Raw genomic sequence first — 13700 nt, forward strand, 5'->3', positions numbered from 1 at the left:
ATTGACATTTTGTTTATCTAGTCTTAACTATGTGGTTATTTCATATGAGAAGGATCGAATCCGAGTGAAAAAATAACGCATGCAGACGTTGAACACATTCATTTCTCGAGCATGAAAGTGCTGGTGGTGTGTATTGTGCTTGTATATCCCATCCCTCTGTGTACCTTGCATCTGTCGACCATAGAGCTTTTATTTTCATGTTACTACTTTTTCAGCTCCCCGAGTTTAAACTCACAGGCGACAAACAGCCTGTGTTTGAACACTAGTCTAATCTTTGTCGCTGCAGTCCACTAAAGACCAGAAAACCCAGATAAAATATTGGCGTGACTACATCTACTTGACTTTCTTATGTAATCGTAGCAATTAAGATACTCAATGTCCCGAAAGGTCACAGCAGACAAGCAAACCACTTAATGCGGAGAGTTACTCCTAAATTTGTCTGCAAGACTGATCGTTGTAGTATGGCAACTGGAGTGGATGCTTCAATATTGCAGGCTACATCTGCCGTGTGAGCTTGTGCATGGTGTTTACAACTTGTATTTGTGTGGGGTTTTTGTTTACTTATAAGTACTTTATCTAATATTTTAAGTGATAGAGCATGATACTTCTGTGTAGAGTGAAACGTCTAACACCAGCCAGTTGAGGAGAAGCATGGTGACTTGTTCGGTTTTGTTTGTGTGTGGATTAATTCATGTAGTTTTATTTATGGATGCACATACGTTTTGGTTTTTTTGAGGTCTGAGTAATGCATTAACCGTTTTGAACATTCCTTCGGCTCAGCCTTGTGAGGACACAGTAAATAAAGGGCACTGTCAAATTTACCTTTTATTATTTAATTGTAAAATCCTTTTGAGAGTTAAAGACAATACCAGTCCTATCTTCTGTCTCTCAAATGAAAATAGACCAGTTAATCCTTTTTGTTATTGAGCTGTGAATTAAAAAAAAATTATATTGATTCTGCTTTTCAAGTAAGTATACAGATAAAAAAAATCAAGTTTAAAAACTTCCCCGCTTTCTAAAACTGTGTACCTATTAGATTTGACAGTGCCCTGTTGAATTTGCCTGTAATATTTCATGTTTCTGGTAATTCATGAAAGACTGAGGTACAGTATCCTTGCCCTTTTAACAGTGTGGTGGCTTAAGTACAAACTGTCTGACAGATGAGTCATTCCTCTACATGGCTGGTTGGTTGAAGAATACTACTGCAAAGATACCTTAGTTTGTCAAGGTCGTTTTCGTATATTTATCAAATCTCCATCTCCTTCAAAGAAATTTTTTATCACAAAAAACAGTATAAAAATGACAGAATCTGATCCAATATCCTTAAAATGACTGGGAGACTTTGTTTTAATATACATTGCGTAAGTCATAGGAGCAGAAAAGCAGTTGTAAATTGTAGCGTGCAGAAGTCTGCATATTTGAAAGCTGGGATGGAATGACTTATTTTGCACAGTTGGTTTAATCACTAAGCTTAAAATGGCAAGCTCTCCTACTTGGCTGAGGTAATTCATATAACATTTCAGATGGACTTTGTACAGTCGGATGTTAAAGAAAAAAAAGTTGCCTTTACATTCCTGTGAAGTAAAAGCCTTAGACAGCAGGAAATGTATTTCTGTTCCCTACTGTAGAGAATGGCCATGTTTGGTATCAGTTTCAGGTGGAAACGTCTTAATCGGTGTGTGACCGTTTGTTTGTGAATTACATCCCACCCTGCTTCAAGGCTTTGCATGATATCTGTAACTAACTAACTGTAATTTTCAAAGGCACGCAAATAAGGCTTGGCTTGCTTATACATTTTACTTCTGTTTACTTCTCAACAGGAATCAACAGAGAGTTCCAATACAACCATCGAAGATGAGGATGTGAAAGGTATGATTTTAAGCTTGAAACATTTGGAGAAGCAATAACATGAGTTACGTGAATGTAGTTCATTAGCTCATTAAACGGAGAAAGTCCTGATGAATCTTAAGAGAGAATACTATTTTTCCTTGTTAAAAAGAAATTACTTTTGTGCTCTTCTGTGCTACTTCTGACATGTTTCAGACTTACCTTTGACTTTTCATTTCCCAAAACACCATTTGCCATGATGTTTTGGAATGAAGAATATAAAGTTGCTGCTTATTAACTAAGATACTAGTTCCAGTAATAATAGTAGTAGATTAAAAATGTGTAAGTCAGTGCTTTGCAACTCTTACTTAGTTTATGTACTTTTAGCATGCATTTGTGTTTTGGGTTTGCTTTTTTTTTTTGATGTCACCGTTTTAATTTTTATTCTGTTCAGATGCCAGTGTTTTTTCATCTTTCTCTTTTGTTCTGTCATACACTTATTTTAATCTTCTTTTATTCTTTAAAAAACTAAAATCAATTTTTTTTTTGTAAAATTATTTCTGTAACTTCACAGATACTGGTTTTGTTTCCATTTTTTCCCCTCTAAATATTATACTGTGGTGTTACTCATACTTACTTTAATAACATTGTGTTCTAAAACAAAGGGTTTTAAAAAAAGAGTATTAGGTTCGTGTATCTCTGGTTCACAGAAAAGATTGTTTTTCAGCCACAAAGAACTATGTTCTATGTACAGGTGAAACGCAAGCCAGAGATTGATAGTAAAGATAAAATGTGGAGAATGGAAAAGAAAAGAGAATTCTTAGTGAACCCTTGTAATATGAAGTTTGCTCTATGTTGGAAGTAGTATAATGCCTAAGTCAACTGTTACAAACATGTATTAGCAAAGCTGTGCCCTAAAATACAGACCTGAATCTGCTAAAGAGCTTCGTTGGCCTCTGAAGAGCATGGGAGAGTTGCAGAATTTAGAAGAGATTGGAATTCTATCGGAAATATCTAGTGCTTCGTTTCTGACCGGTAGAACGGGCGCTATGCACGTTTGATAAAAATACCAGTACTGCCAGGGTAATGAATTGACAGCGTAAGCATGAAAGCAGTCTGCGGGCGGCGGGTGCCCGAGGAGCGCCGCGTTGCAAATGCGGATTTTATTTTACGCTGCACGTGAGATTCGTTGGGCACGTTCGTCACGGCAGCTTAGCGCAGGCGTGCGCAGGAGAGCGGAGCGAGCCCGTGGCAGGGCCCAGCGTGCCGTGTTTCTGCCGCTGCTCTTCCCCGCTTTTGGAAAGGCTGAGGAGCTCAGCTGGTGGACGGGCTAATGTCTGCAGTCTGCTGGGCTGCGATAATTTTCTCTACTTCCGCATAGTTGGTTTTCCCTCGGTAGAAAGATTTTCTATCCACTGCTAGCAGCAATGCAGCTGTAAATTGCGACTGTGCGAGCCGCAGTCAGCTCTGATGAAGTCACAGATGTTGGCACTTTGTTCTCAAAGTTTCAGTGAATCATTTCACCCCCTCTTAAGCAAAGCCTTGGGTGCATTAACAGCCAGTGCCCACCCACTTTAAATAACAGCCTAGTGATAGCAGTTTCAGTTAATGCGAAGTAACGGCTTGGAGAACAATTGTAGGTATCTGCAGCTGATGCAGAGGAAAATACAGTGTAATTTACCTTTATTCATAACACTTTGTATTTCTTCCTTCAAACCGTTGTGTGTAGTTTAGCAACTAACCTCATTAAATGAATAATTTAATTATAGGGCCGCCGCGTGATGTCATAACAGTAGGGTTTTTATAAAATTCTGTCTGAAGCTTAGCGCACAGAATTATATCTCGGGAATATAATTATAAGAAAAACAACAATGAAAATGTTTCGCCTAATTCTTATATGATAATATAAGATGTATGTGACAATCTTATATGATTCTGTAGTACCACAGTTAAGAGCAGATGGGACGGCCACGATGTACTTTATTCCCAAAACAGAGAAGAGGATCTTGCAGTAATCACAGGTCTGAGAGACAGGGTGTTGGTTGTGTCCTTCTCTTTGCTGTAGCCTAGTGACAGATGTCAAAGGTTTAGCAGACGAAGTTTTCTGTTATTTGTAGGTTCCTGACCCGTTGCTACCTAACGGTGATACAAAGGGCATGAAGTGGATACGCCAGTAAGATGAGCTGAGGCTGTACCCCAGAAAGAGCGTGGCATTGTGTATTTTGCAGAAGGAGGAGCTGAAAGATGTTAACTGTGCGTGCAGGAGAGGAGGCAGAGGAGCGTCGTATTGCTCCTCACCTTTGGTGCGAAGGTGGGATGCTTCCTCCCCACCGAGAACGACAGTTTGAACTGCTGACGTCTGGGATGGTCACGATAACCGCGCACACTGATGCAGCTGTGTCAGCATCGGGTACGCGGCGGCACCACTGCCCTGGTCACCAGATACCAGGTGTATAGGGTTTTCATGTTCTGTTTATTTAAAAAACAAATATAATCTCCCTGTCGTTAATTGCTTGCAAGCTTGCTTGGTTTTCACTTTTTAGTATTCCTCTCACACTTCCAGTCTTTCCACCGGAGGCTGCTTTTCAGATTATTTATTACAAATTAAAGCTAACAGTACCCCTAGGGTCTAATTTCTAGAATGATTCAGGGAATAGGCAGTCCTGCAACCCTGACAGCTATGACAAGCTCAAGCTTCGTGCTTTAGCAGGGCACTTAGGAAAGATATTTTCCCCCTACACCAAACTTGACTTCTGGATGTAGATTTTCTAGGACAACAGAGAGAAAGCTGTTCTCTTGTCAGGAACGGCTACTGGCTGCAGCTGGAGGTAAGATACTGGTAGGGACAAATGGATTTCGGAGGTAGCGGAGAGAATTCTCCCCGATTACCGACTGTCTGGGTCCTTGTGCATATGCTGAAGATGACACTTGTCACCAAATTTGAGATCTAGAAGGAATGTTCCCCACCTTAGATGATAAAGGACCTTAAAAATAGTTTTGCTTTTCTTCGCAGCACGGAGTGCAACATGGGAAGAGGCTCTCTCCTTCCTGCGAAGGAGAAGGGAATGGGGATGCAACTCTGTAACCGAAAAGTAGTATTAGTACCTGTTTTATAGTATTGCAGTGTGACCCACACCCCACACAGAATGACTCTTCCTTGCATGTCTGTACAAAGTATTACAAATGTTACGATTCATTAAGAAAGGTAGCAATTAAAAAAAAAAAAAGAAGTTTTAAATCAGCTATCGCAATTGTGTCTTTAGGAACAGATTCTTACCTCGTATCTGTCAGGGAATGCATACGGTATTCTCCTCTCATGTCAGGATCTCACCCTGTTTTCACTTTGGAAGGCAGACATTTTAACCTGAAGACAGTGAAATCAGGCTTACTTTTCATTTGTTATTTATTGAAAAACTTAGTGTCTGTAACTTTGTCTTGTTTATGTATGCATTTACATCTTTTAGGACTGGAACGTATTTCTCTAACTAGAAATAGTGCTTGGCAAACAATAGTGAGCTTTAATAATTCAAGGAATAAGCTAATTCTAGAATTGGAGACTGAAATTACTTGAAGCTGTAGCTCAGGTTCCTTGCTAACATAGATTTCTGACCTTAACCGTTGACCATGGGCTTATCTGCATGACAGTGATCCCTTCTGAATATAAGGGCAGGAGTGGACAGAAAGAACATACTGAAAACTGGACCGTAGGCAATGCCTTTTTCTGGGATTGCTTGTGGGATTTCTCCTTCCCGTAGTAATGAGACTGGGACTCTTTGGCAGCGTCTCTTTGATACGAGATTGATATGTGTTTTTCAGTAATGCTGTAAAATACCATTGTTATTTTTGCCAGCAGTGCACACAGGCTTTTATAAAGCTGAGTTGTTAAATTTATTGTGGTCAGGAAATCTAGATTTCTCATGGTATTTTTTTGCCCCTGGAAGTGAATTAATGAAAGCACTAGTAAGAATGATGATTCCCGATGGGAAAAATCACTGAGTTGTAGGGCGCTTACAGATTAGGTAAATTCTGGCTAATCTGTGCTACTGCATACATCGGTAAGGTACATCGCTTCAAAACATTAACCATTCAGGAGGCATGTATTTTCATATATTTTGCTAATTTACTTCATTTTATACCTGTTGGTTTTATTTTATTTAACAGTAGAAGCAAACCAATTTAAACTAATCCGTTTGGAACATACTTTCCTGAAGAAAAACCTTCAAATTTCTAAGAACATTTTTTTAAAAGCTCTTTCAAAACCCTGTATATATCAGTACCGGATAGAGGGATAAATCTGCGCTGGCATCTGAACAGAGTCCTTTATGGCTACGCCCTTTATAACTCTTCTTTGGCACCCACACCGCCTCCCAAAAGTCCATCGTTAACATTGTTTGTGTGCTCAAAGGTTTTGTAAGTTCTTGTTGCTTGTAATTAAATTATCGTTCTTTTTCTTTTGGCCTTCTCTTTTTCTTCCTTCACATCTACTTGACCCTCATACAGCTCTCACAAAGGAGGGTGACATGGAGAGGTTATGTTCAACCCACCACTCCTCCTCTTCCATTGCTCCTTCATCTCACTGGTCACCACCCTTGCCGTGCCCCAGCGGCCGCTCCTGCTGCCGGTGTCTGCTGAGGAGTCTGATCACACTCTACCTCTTCATCTTTGTTTGTTCATATGTTGTGTTTCTTTCCATCAATTCAGCGGGCAAGTCCACGAAAAATGCAAACTCGGAGAGTCATTCGCTTGAGTCTGAGCTCTCTCACTCCACTCCTTCCTCTGTACGGTGTAAGTTGAGAGACTCATCTGTTCAGATGATCTCTTTTGTCTCTCCTCCTCTTCCCTCCCCATCATCTGACAGTAGCCCAAAAAAGGTCAATACTGTGATCTGTCTGATCTGGGAATGACCTTTTCTTAGGGTTTACAAAAGTATGGAGTATGGGTTTTTAGATATTTATTTCTTGGCCAGGTTTTATTAATTGTAAACATATTATCATCAGCTGTAACAGCAGTATAAATAGGTATGTGTTTGAGAAAGTTGTACCTTGCAGAGGTAATCTTTGCAGTAGCTTTCAACTTGGAGATAGATCTCACTCTCACCTCTGGCTTGGATCCTGGATAGGGTCTCCAGATTAATCACCTGCTATGTTTATATATGTCATCAATTACTTTCTTTAGCATCACCATTGAAAAAGCAACCTTGAAGCTGCTGTGACAGCTGTTAGCTTGCAGCATTTATTCATGACAACTGAAAAGTTTCGTGCTTTGCTTAGGAGGAGATCTGTGATTAGTGACCAATTAACTGTAAAGGAGATCTTTAGGGCGAGGAGACTATGTTTGAGCAGTTTAAATATGAGAGGAGAAAGGCATTGTGTTAGTAGCTTGTATACTGGTAGACCATAAAAGGCCTGGGTAGATGCATTTCTTGTTTATAAATTAACTCAGAAATTCTTTAGAGTGGAGGGACCTTGTGAGTCAAAACGGGGAATGACTGCCTAGGAATGCGGGTTCTGCTTGCCAGGCTCTGGTCCTGCATCCTGTGTGTGTTAGGGCGGTGGCACTGGTAGTAAGGGTGGGCATGGCGCTGGTAAAGGTGAGGTGCAGGTGGGCCCTCGGAAAGACGGGCCGGGTGTAATTGGCCTGAACCTTAGTTTAAATTGGAGTGAAATTTTTGCTAGGTGCAACTAATGCAGGTGGGAGGGGGGTCGGTCCCGGAGATGATGGGCTGTCTCCGGTCACAACTGTTGACGGGTAACATTGAAAGAGTAGCTTCGTTCCGAGGGAGGAGCAGGATAGTATATATCAATATATAGATGACTATATATCAAACTAGAACTACAAATACCAACAGCGCAAACTGCGCAAAACCTTAAAGAAAAGAGCAATTAATAGGCAAGACATGGACCTGTATAACATTTGAAGCTATCAGTAACGCATGCCATAAGGCTTTTATTCCATCCGCAGTATACGTCCCCAGAAAATCTGTTACGTACCCAGTGTTTTCAGGTTTGAATGCTAGCAGCCTCACACATCCTGCTTCACTGGGTAGTTAATGGCGCTAAGACCACTGTTAGTGTTTAAACGCAGATGTTCATCACTAATTCTGTTACCACATTTAGGAACGGAGGTGCCTCAGGTAACACCACTATCCTTGAAAAAAGTAGATTATTTTAGTTTCCCTGAAAGAGCGTGGTGCAGAAATGGCATAGTATGTATATACAGTGACATTTTAAGAAGGTGAACAATCTCGTATTTATTCTGTTCATTCTGTGACTTCAGAAACAAGCACGCTTCTTTGCCACTTTGTTCCACAAAATAAACTTCTCAAAAATCCTATTAAAAAGTGCAGGTAGAACTTAGTTTAAGGAATGCAACAACGATCAAATTAAACAACCATCTGCAGGAAAAGGATTAGGTGAAACTATTCTGGTAAAGCTACTTGGTGGAGACATGATGGTGCTACTACATCTGGTAGTTAGCCTACCAACTCAGTTTTGTTTAATGGATTTATAGATTAGAAATTTAGAATTTGCCAAAACACTACTAGGCAAAACAGCAGAAGTTAACCCAGTATCTGAATATGCACCAGACTTGCTTGTATTTTTTTATTCTGATGCTTCAAAATAACTTCATCCCAGTAACGGGAATATTTAATTTCGTTAAATAACAAAGTAAAGTGACCAAAGAAACTGTAAAGTCCCCGTAACCTCACCTGTCCTCAACTTAGTTTTAAAAACGTGCGATTCTGGTGTAATACGATTTTAGAAATGGCCGTGATATGCCGTGTTTTCTGTAGCTGTACATTTAATAGGAATCAGCAGTCCTGTGGCCTGAGAAAATTCAGAAAACCAAAAGTAGTTATTGTCTACCAAGAATAGAATTAATTCAAGTACAAGTAAAAAGAACTTAAGTGCTGAGAGAAGACATTAGGAACATGGTAGGCTGTTAGGGTAAAAACTGCCGGTGTGGCTAGCGGAAGATGTGTTTGCGCTACCGTCGTTTCGAAGTGGAGCTTTGTTGGGATAGCTCCAACGATCTGATTCAGAATCTGCTACAGGTGAGAGAGGTCTCTGCGATATTACTATAAAGAGGCTATTCGAGTTGTGTACATTCGGCAGACCTGCATTCACCAGGAAAAAGATAATTGCTACAAAGAGCTATAGTAATGAATAGTTTTCACTAGCAGTGAGCAATATTAAAAAATCAGTGAAAGTTAATACTGCTGAGGCTTTTTTGGTAAACCACGTGGGAGTTACTGGGCTTGCCGGAGATAATTATATAGGCTCAAGTGATTATGATTTTTAAATTACATCACAGGAGAATGCAAGTCAGTGTTTTCGAAGAGCAAATTGGAGAATTTAGAAGAAAAAAAAAAATTACACAGTGAAGTCAGACTACGAAGTTTAGGATGGGAGGTGGTGGCCAGAGGCACGTGCGGTTTCTTTATGTCAAAAGAGTTCAGGAAATGAGAAGGGCTGCAAATATCACCTGGATGGATACCCGTACCTGCCAGCTATTTCGTGACAGCAACAGTGGTAAGAAGGTGGGAACCAAAATAGTCTACAGTGTTAGCTCTGCGTAGTATAAAACTGAATTTACTCTCTGTTTGTTGTTAAGTAACAATTGTTGTAATTATAGGTATACATTATAATTATAAACAAGAAAAATACTGATTTCTTAGCTGGTAAACTTGATAGGTTTCAATCTGCTGTCACAGACACAGGAAAATGATGATGTAAATGTGGCGTCTTGAGAAAGGACGAGTTGAGGAAGGATTATCATAGTAAAAGTAAGTCCTGGAGAATAAAACATCACCATTCCAGCCCTAGGTGCTTGAGGTATTGCGGAATAAATTTTTAAAGGTAATGCAGTTTCCCTATGAGTAAAATAGGCAAATGCCTCATTTCTTAGAATTACTGTTTGGGGATGATGATGATGATGATTATTATCTCAACACATCTCATTGCTTTTTAAAGCTTATTTAAAAGGAAAGAGATGTAGAATTGAGAATGTATTATTGACTTTCATTGTAAAACACCAGTTTCTCTGAATTGGTAGAGTGATTAGGAAGGAGCACAGTTTAAATAAAAATGTGCACAGCAGCAAAGCTTGTTAATGTCTCAGTTATCAAGACTTTAAACATCATTTCTTAAGACAGCAGCCAGATTCCATGATTAATGTAACATATTGAGAAACCATACTGCAGTATCTTGTAAGTGCAGTGACCATGATATAGCTTTGTTCTGAGACTGTAGGTAATTTGTCATTAAAAAACAAACGTTCGCCAACATCTGCCACGCAGTATAAATATTAGTATAATCGTATGGTAGCCCCGAGGAGACAGCATCTTTGCAAATAATTAATTTCATATAAATAAAAAGAAACTATGTAGTGCATATGACAAGTCGCTTAACATCACATTATGATAAAGGTTTAAATAGGAGATGCATTTGTTTTGTTTGGTCTTTTCTGTCAGTATAGGGTGGAAAATTTTTCAGGTATTTGCCTACATATCTAATGCATTACATTTTTTTCATTAGGCAAGTAGTAGGTTTACAGGTTTTCAGAAAGGTGAAAGACAGTCGATAGCCTGAAAAAAATTCTGCAAACCGACCACCCATCTCATAATGTGATGAATCAGAGTGAACCTTTGGAATCAGCAGGCGCTAGGAAAGAGATGTTACGTATAAGATGACAACTCGGATGTCTTAGTTCATATCAAAGTTTAAAGTTAAGTGGTGTGGTGAGAGATAAGCTCTAATCTTACATACGCTAAATTTTGATAAACTTCTTGAGTGAGAAGTCCCCTGGAGCATGCCTTGTCATCTGAGGGTCTTAGGTATTTTCTTATGTAGATCTAAGATTCAATCAGTCATTTATTCATGCAGCACCTCCTTTTATTTTCTTCACAGAAATTACTTGCTTGGAATATTTGTGGAATAAATTGTAAGAGAAATTACCAGCAGAGAATTTTCAAATATTGGTGTGAAGAGGATGGTTTTGCAAAACATTTTGTGACATTTGCTGTATTCCTCTGCTTCTGGGGTAGCAGTCCATGCTGTAAAGTTGAATGACATCTGGTACATCCATATAGCCAGAGTTCATTATGCAACACAGGATAAAATTTCTAGTCTCTTCCCCTTTCTTTTCAAACTTTAGTTATTTTCAGAGTATAGAAATAACATTAGTGGCTGTATGCTTTCCATCTAATTGCTATTTGTTGGGACGATGTGTAGATTAGAATTGAAGTTTAGGTTTCCCCATACTGTCCCGTTCAATTTTAGACCAATGTCACCTTGATAAGGACTGTACTGTTTTAAAACGGTACCACAATGGGTAGGATTTGTCTCCCCGGATTTAGACATCCTCCATAGTGTAGATATCTATATTTGAGCTAGTTGTCTAGATTGCCTTTAGTCAACGCAGATAGGTCAGATGAGTCACACTTGTCTTAAAGATCTATTTTAGGATATGATGAATCGTGCCCTGCAAGTGCTTCCTTCTCTCCATTGACTGTAAGGGAGGGGAGCTGAGAGAACAAACCCACTTGTCTGTACTTATACATGTCAAAAACGTAGTGAGATTAATCCAGTCTGATGTGTCCCAAGATGTGGTTAAGCGTACCGAGTTGAAAAGTTTTAAGGGTTTTTTCCTTGAGAAACAGCGTGTGAGCAGGTAAGAAGCAGAATCATTTTAATCATCTTCGAGTTCAGGTGCTAGTCTCTAAACAGGCTACCCCATGCTTCTGGAAAGGTGTTTTACTGCGCAGCAGGGATTTCATCGCTGTCTGTTTCAAAGCAAACAGTAATAAGGGGTATGCAGTTCCTCGATTTGCGTATTATTTGAAAGATGAAGGTGGTTTGTCTTTGCTATGGGTTTCACAGGCCCTGTTGCGAGTGCTGTCTGCACTGCGCTTATCTGATAAGCTATTTTCTGAAAGACCAAAAATATTGTTTTTATACTTTGCTATTGTTTTATGTTAAAAGAAATATGTCAAAGAACAATAAAAAAGTGTATTCGTACTTCTGTAAGATCAGTGGGAGTAATTAATAACCATTCCAGTATAGAAATTGCATAGTCAATCGTCTGGAGTATTGATAACGGTAGTAAGATACTCCAATATCTGAATGAAGCATGAGGGGTTTTAAATTATTATTTTCAGAAGAAAAATACTGGTGTCAGTTTTGAAAAAATTCGTGGGTAATACGGTGGTCAGTCAGTTACCAAGGATTCTTTTTCGTGTTTTGTGTTTCACAAAACATAAAGTTTCTGGTACGTGTATTTCTGAAGACTTCGTTTTCACGTATCTACAGCTCATTTTTATTCTACACCTTCTCTCTGCAATTAAAATACCAAAGTATCTGTCGTTTCTGTGTGCTTCTTGTAGACTGAGTTTACAAATGTTGCTTGGGGCTACAGGAAGGGAAGAAAACCCCCACAGTTTGCTCCTAAAAAAACAGGTTTTGCTGATTTTTTTTTTTTCCCTGTGATACCTGATTTCACTAGCTGCGAGGCTGCACCTTGTAGGTTTAAGGTGTTTATAGTGTTAGATGCTTTTTGAATAAATGGTGTTCTTACTTATTTTGTGTTCTTTAGATATTAGTGTTAATGGTGTTCTTCAGTTACGAAAATTATCCCCACCCTGTAGCTTAGTGGGGAAAAAAGGTAGTGAAATATAGCTAGAGGTTAATAACTCACTTAAAGTTAACATGCGTACTACAGCAGCACTGCAGAAATAATTTTAGCCAGTGTTACAAAATGTTCTAGTTTGTTCTTTTCTTCTTATTTGGTCTTTTTATAGCTCTTTTTAGCTTGAACTGCCTTTGCATTAGTCATATACCTACTCACTTGCCAAAGCAGGGGTCGTATTTTTTTGAACTGCTAATATCTTATTACCTTAACTCACTGTCCCTACAGGGGTAAAAGTTATATTTAGAGAGTAGGTCCGTGGTCTTTTCTTTAATGGATTTACTTCACCTGTATTCTGAGCAAGGAATGTAAAAGCTACCATGTTTTCCACAGAAGGTTGCCATTTTATGGTAGCTTTCTGCTATACTATCTGCAGTCTTTTTCATTAGTTTTTCAAGAAGACGGCTCGGCACCTTTGACTTCTTTTAACAATGTTCTTCCCTCACACCTCAGTTGTTTTAAAAGCACCAAATGTATTTTTGCTAAGTAATCTTTGGCTTACAGAGATTATGTAATTTTGTGCCATAGAAAGCTATTGCCGTATTCTAAGACAGTACTGATGGGTTAGGCTTTAATTTTTCAATTGGTTCTTACTGCTCCCCTTAGAAAAAGTAGCTGAATCAGTTTTATCAGAATCCCATTACAATTTTTGAGTTTTCCTCCTGTATCAGTAATTTTGTCATTTATCAGACAAACTCTTATATGCCGTAAGACTAAATATAGTCCTTGCGCTCTGAACACGTGATGGTATTTTAAAGGCAGAGAATAAGACAGCCGTAATACACGTCGCTCATAATGCCAAAGAAACTGCACGTTTTGGTTCAGTCCGATCGTCTCATCGCACCGTGAGAGAGCATACAGATCTCTGGCCGGCTTTTACCAAAGCTGAAGGACGTTATTTAGGAAGTTCTTACTGCACATACAATAAAAAGTATAATAGCATAAAATTGCCACTGTACGTCAAACAGCATAATTCTCCTAGAATTCAATACAAGCAAAGTTTACTATTGGATCAAAAAAAAAAAAAAAAAAAAGAATCAAATTAAAATGGTGATTGTAAGTGACAGTTATCTGGCAGATGGGGACTGGCCAGATGTCTCTGCCCTAATGCCTCGTGTGTTCCCTTGTTGTCCTTGTGTGGTTTGTAATGTGTTTAGATGGAAAAAGAAGTTGGAGGTTTGGAAGAG

General features: G+C 39.0%; 1 protein-coding gene across 1 annotated transcript in view; it reads left to right on the plus strand.

Moving 5' to 3' along the window:
* Window positions 1-13700, plus strand: part of CAMK2D (calcium/calmodulin-dependent protein kinase II delta) — a gene marked incomplete at its 5' end in the record, with an annotated part of 53785 nt that overhangs the window by 28137 nt on the left and 11948 nt on the right. The window contains one exon of the mRNA XM_009574633.1: window positions 1821-1869. Within this exon, the coding sequence (XP_009572928.1) occupies window positions 1821-1869 (49 nt within the window). The remainder of the gene's footprint in view (window positions 1-1820; window positions 1870-13700) is intronic.

This window comes from Fulmarus glacialis, unplaced genomic scaffold (assembly GCF_000690835.1).
Source record: "Fulmarus glacialis isolate BGI_N327 unplaced genomic scaffold, ASM69083v1 scaffold4863, whole genome shotgun sequence".
NCBI lineage: Eukaryota > Metazoa > Chordata > Aves > Procellariiformes > Procellariidae > Fulmarus > Fulmarus glacialis.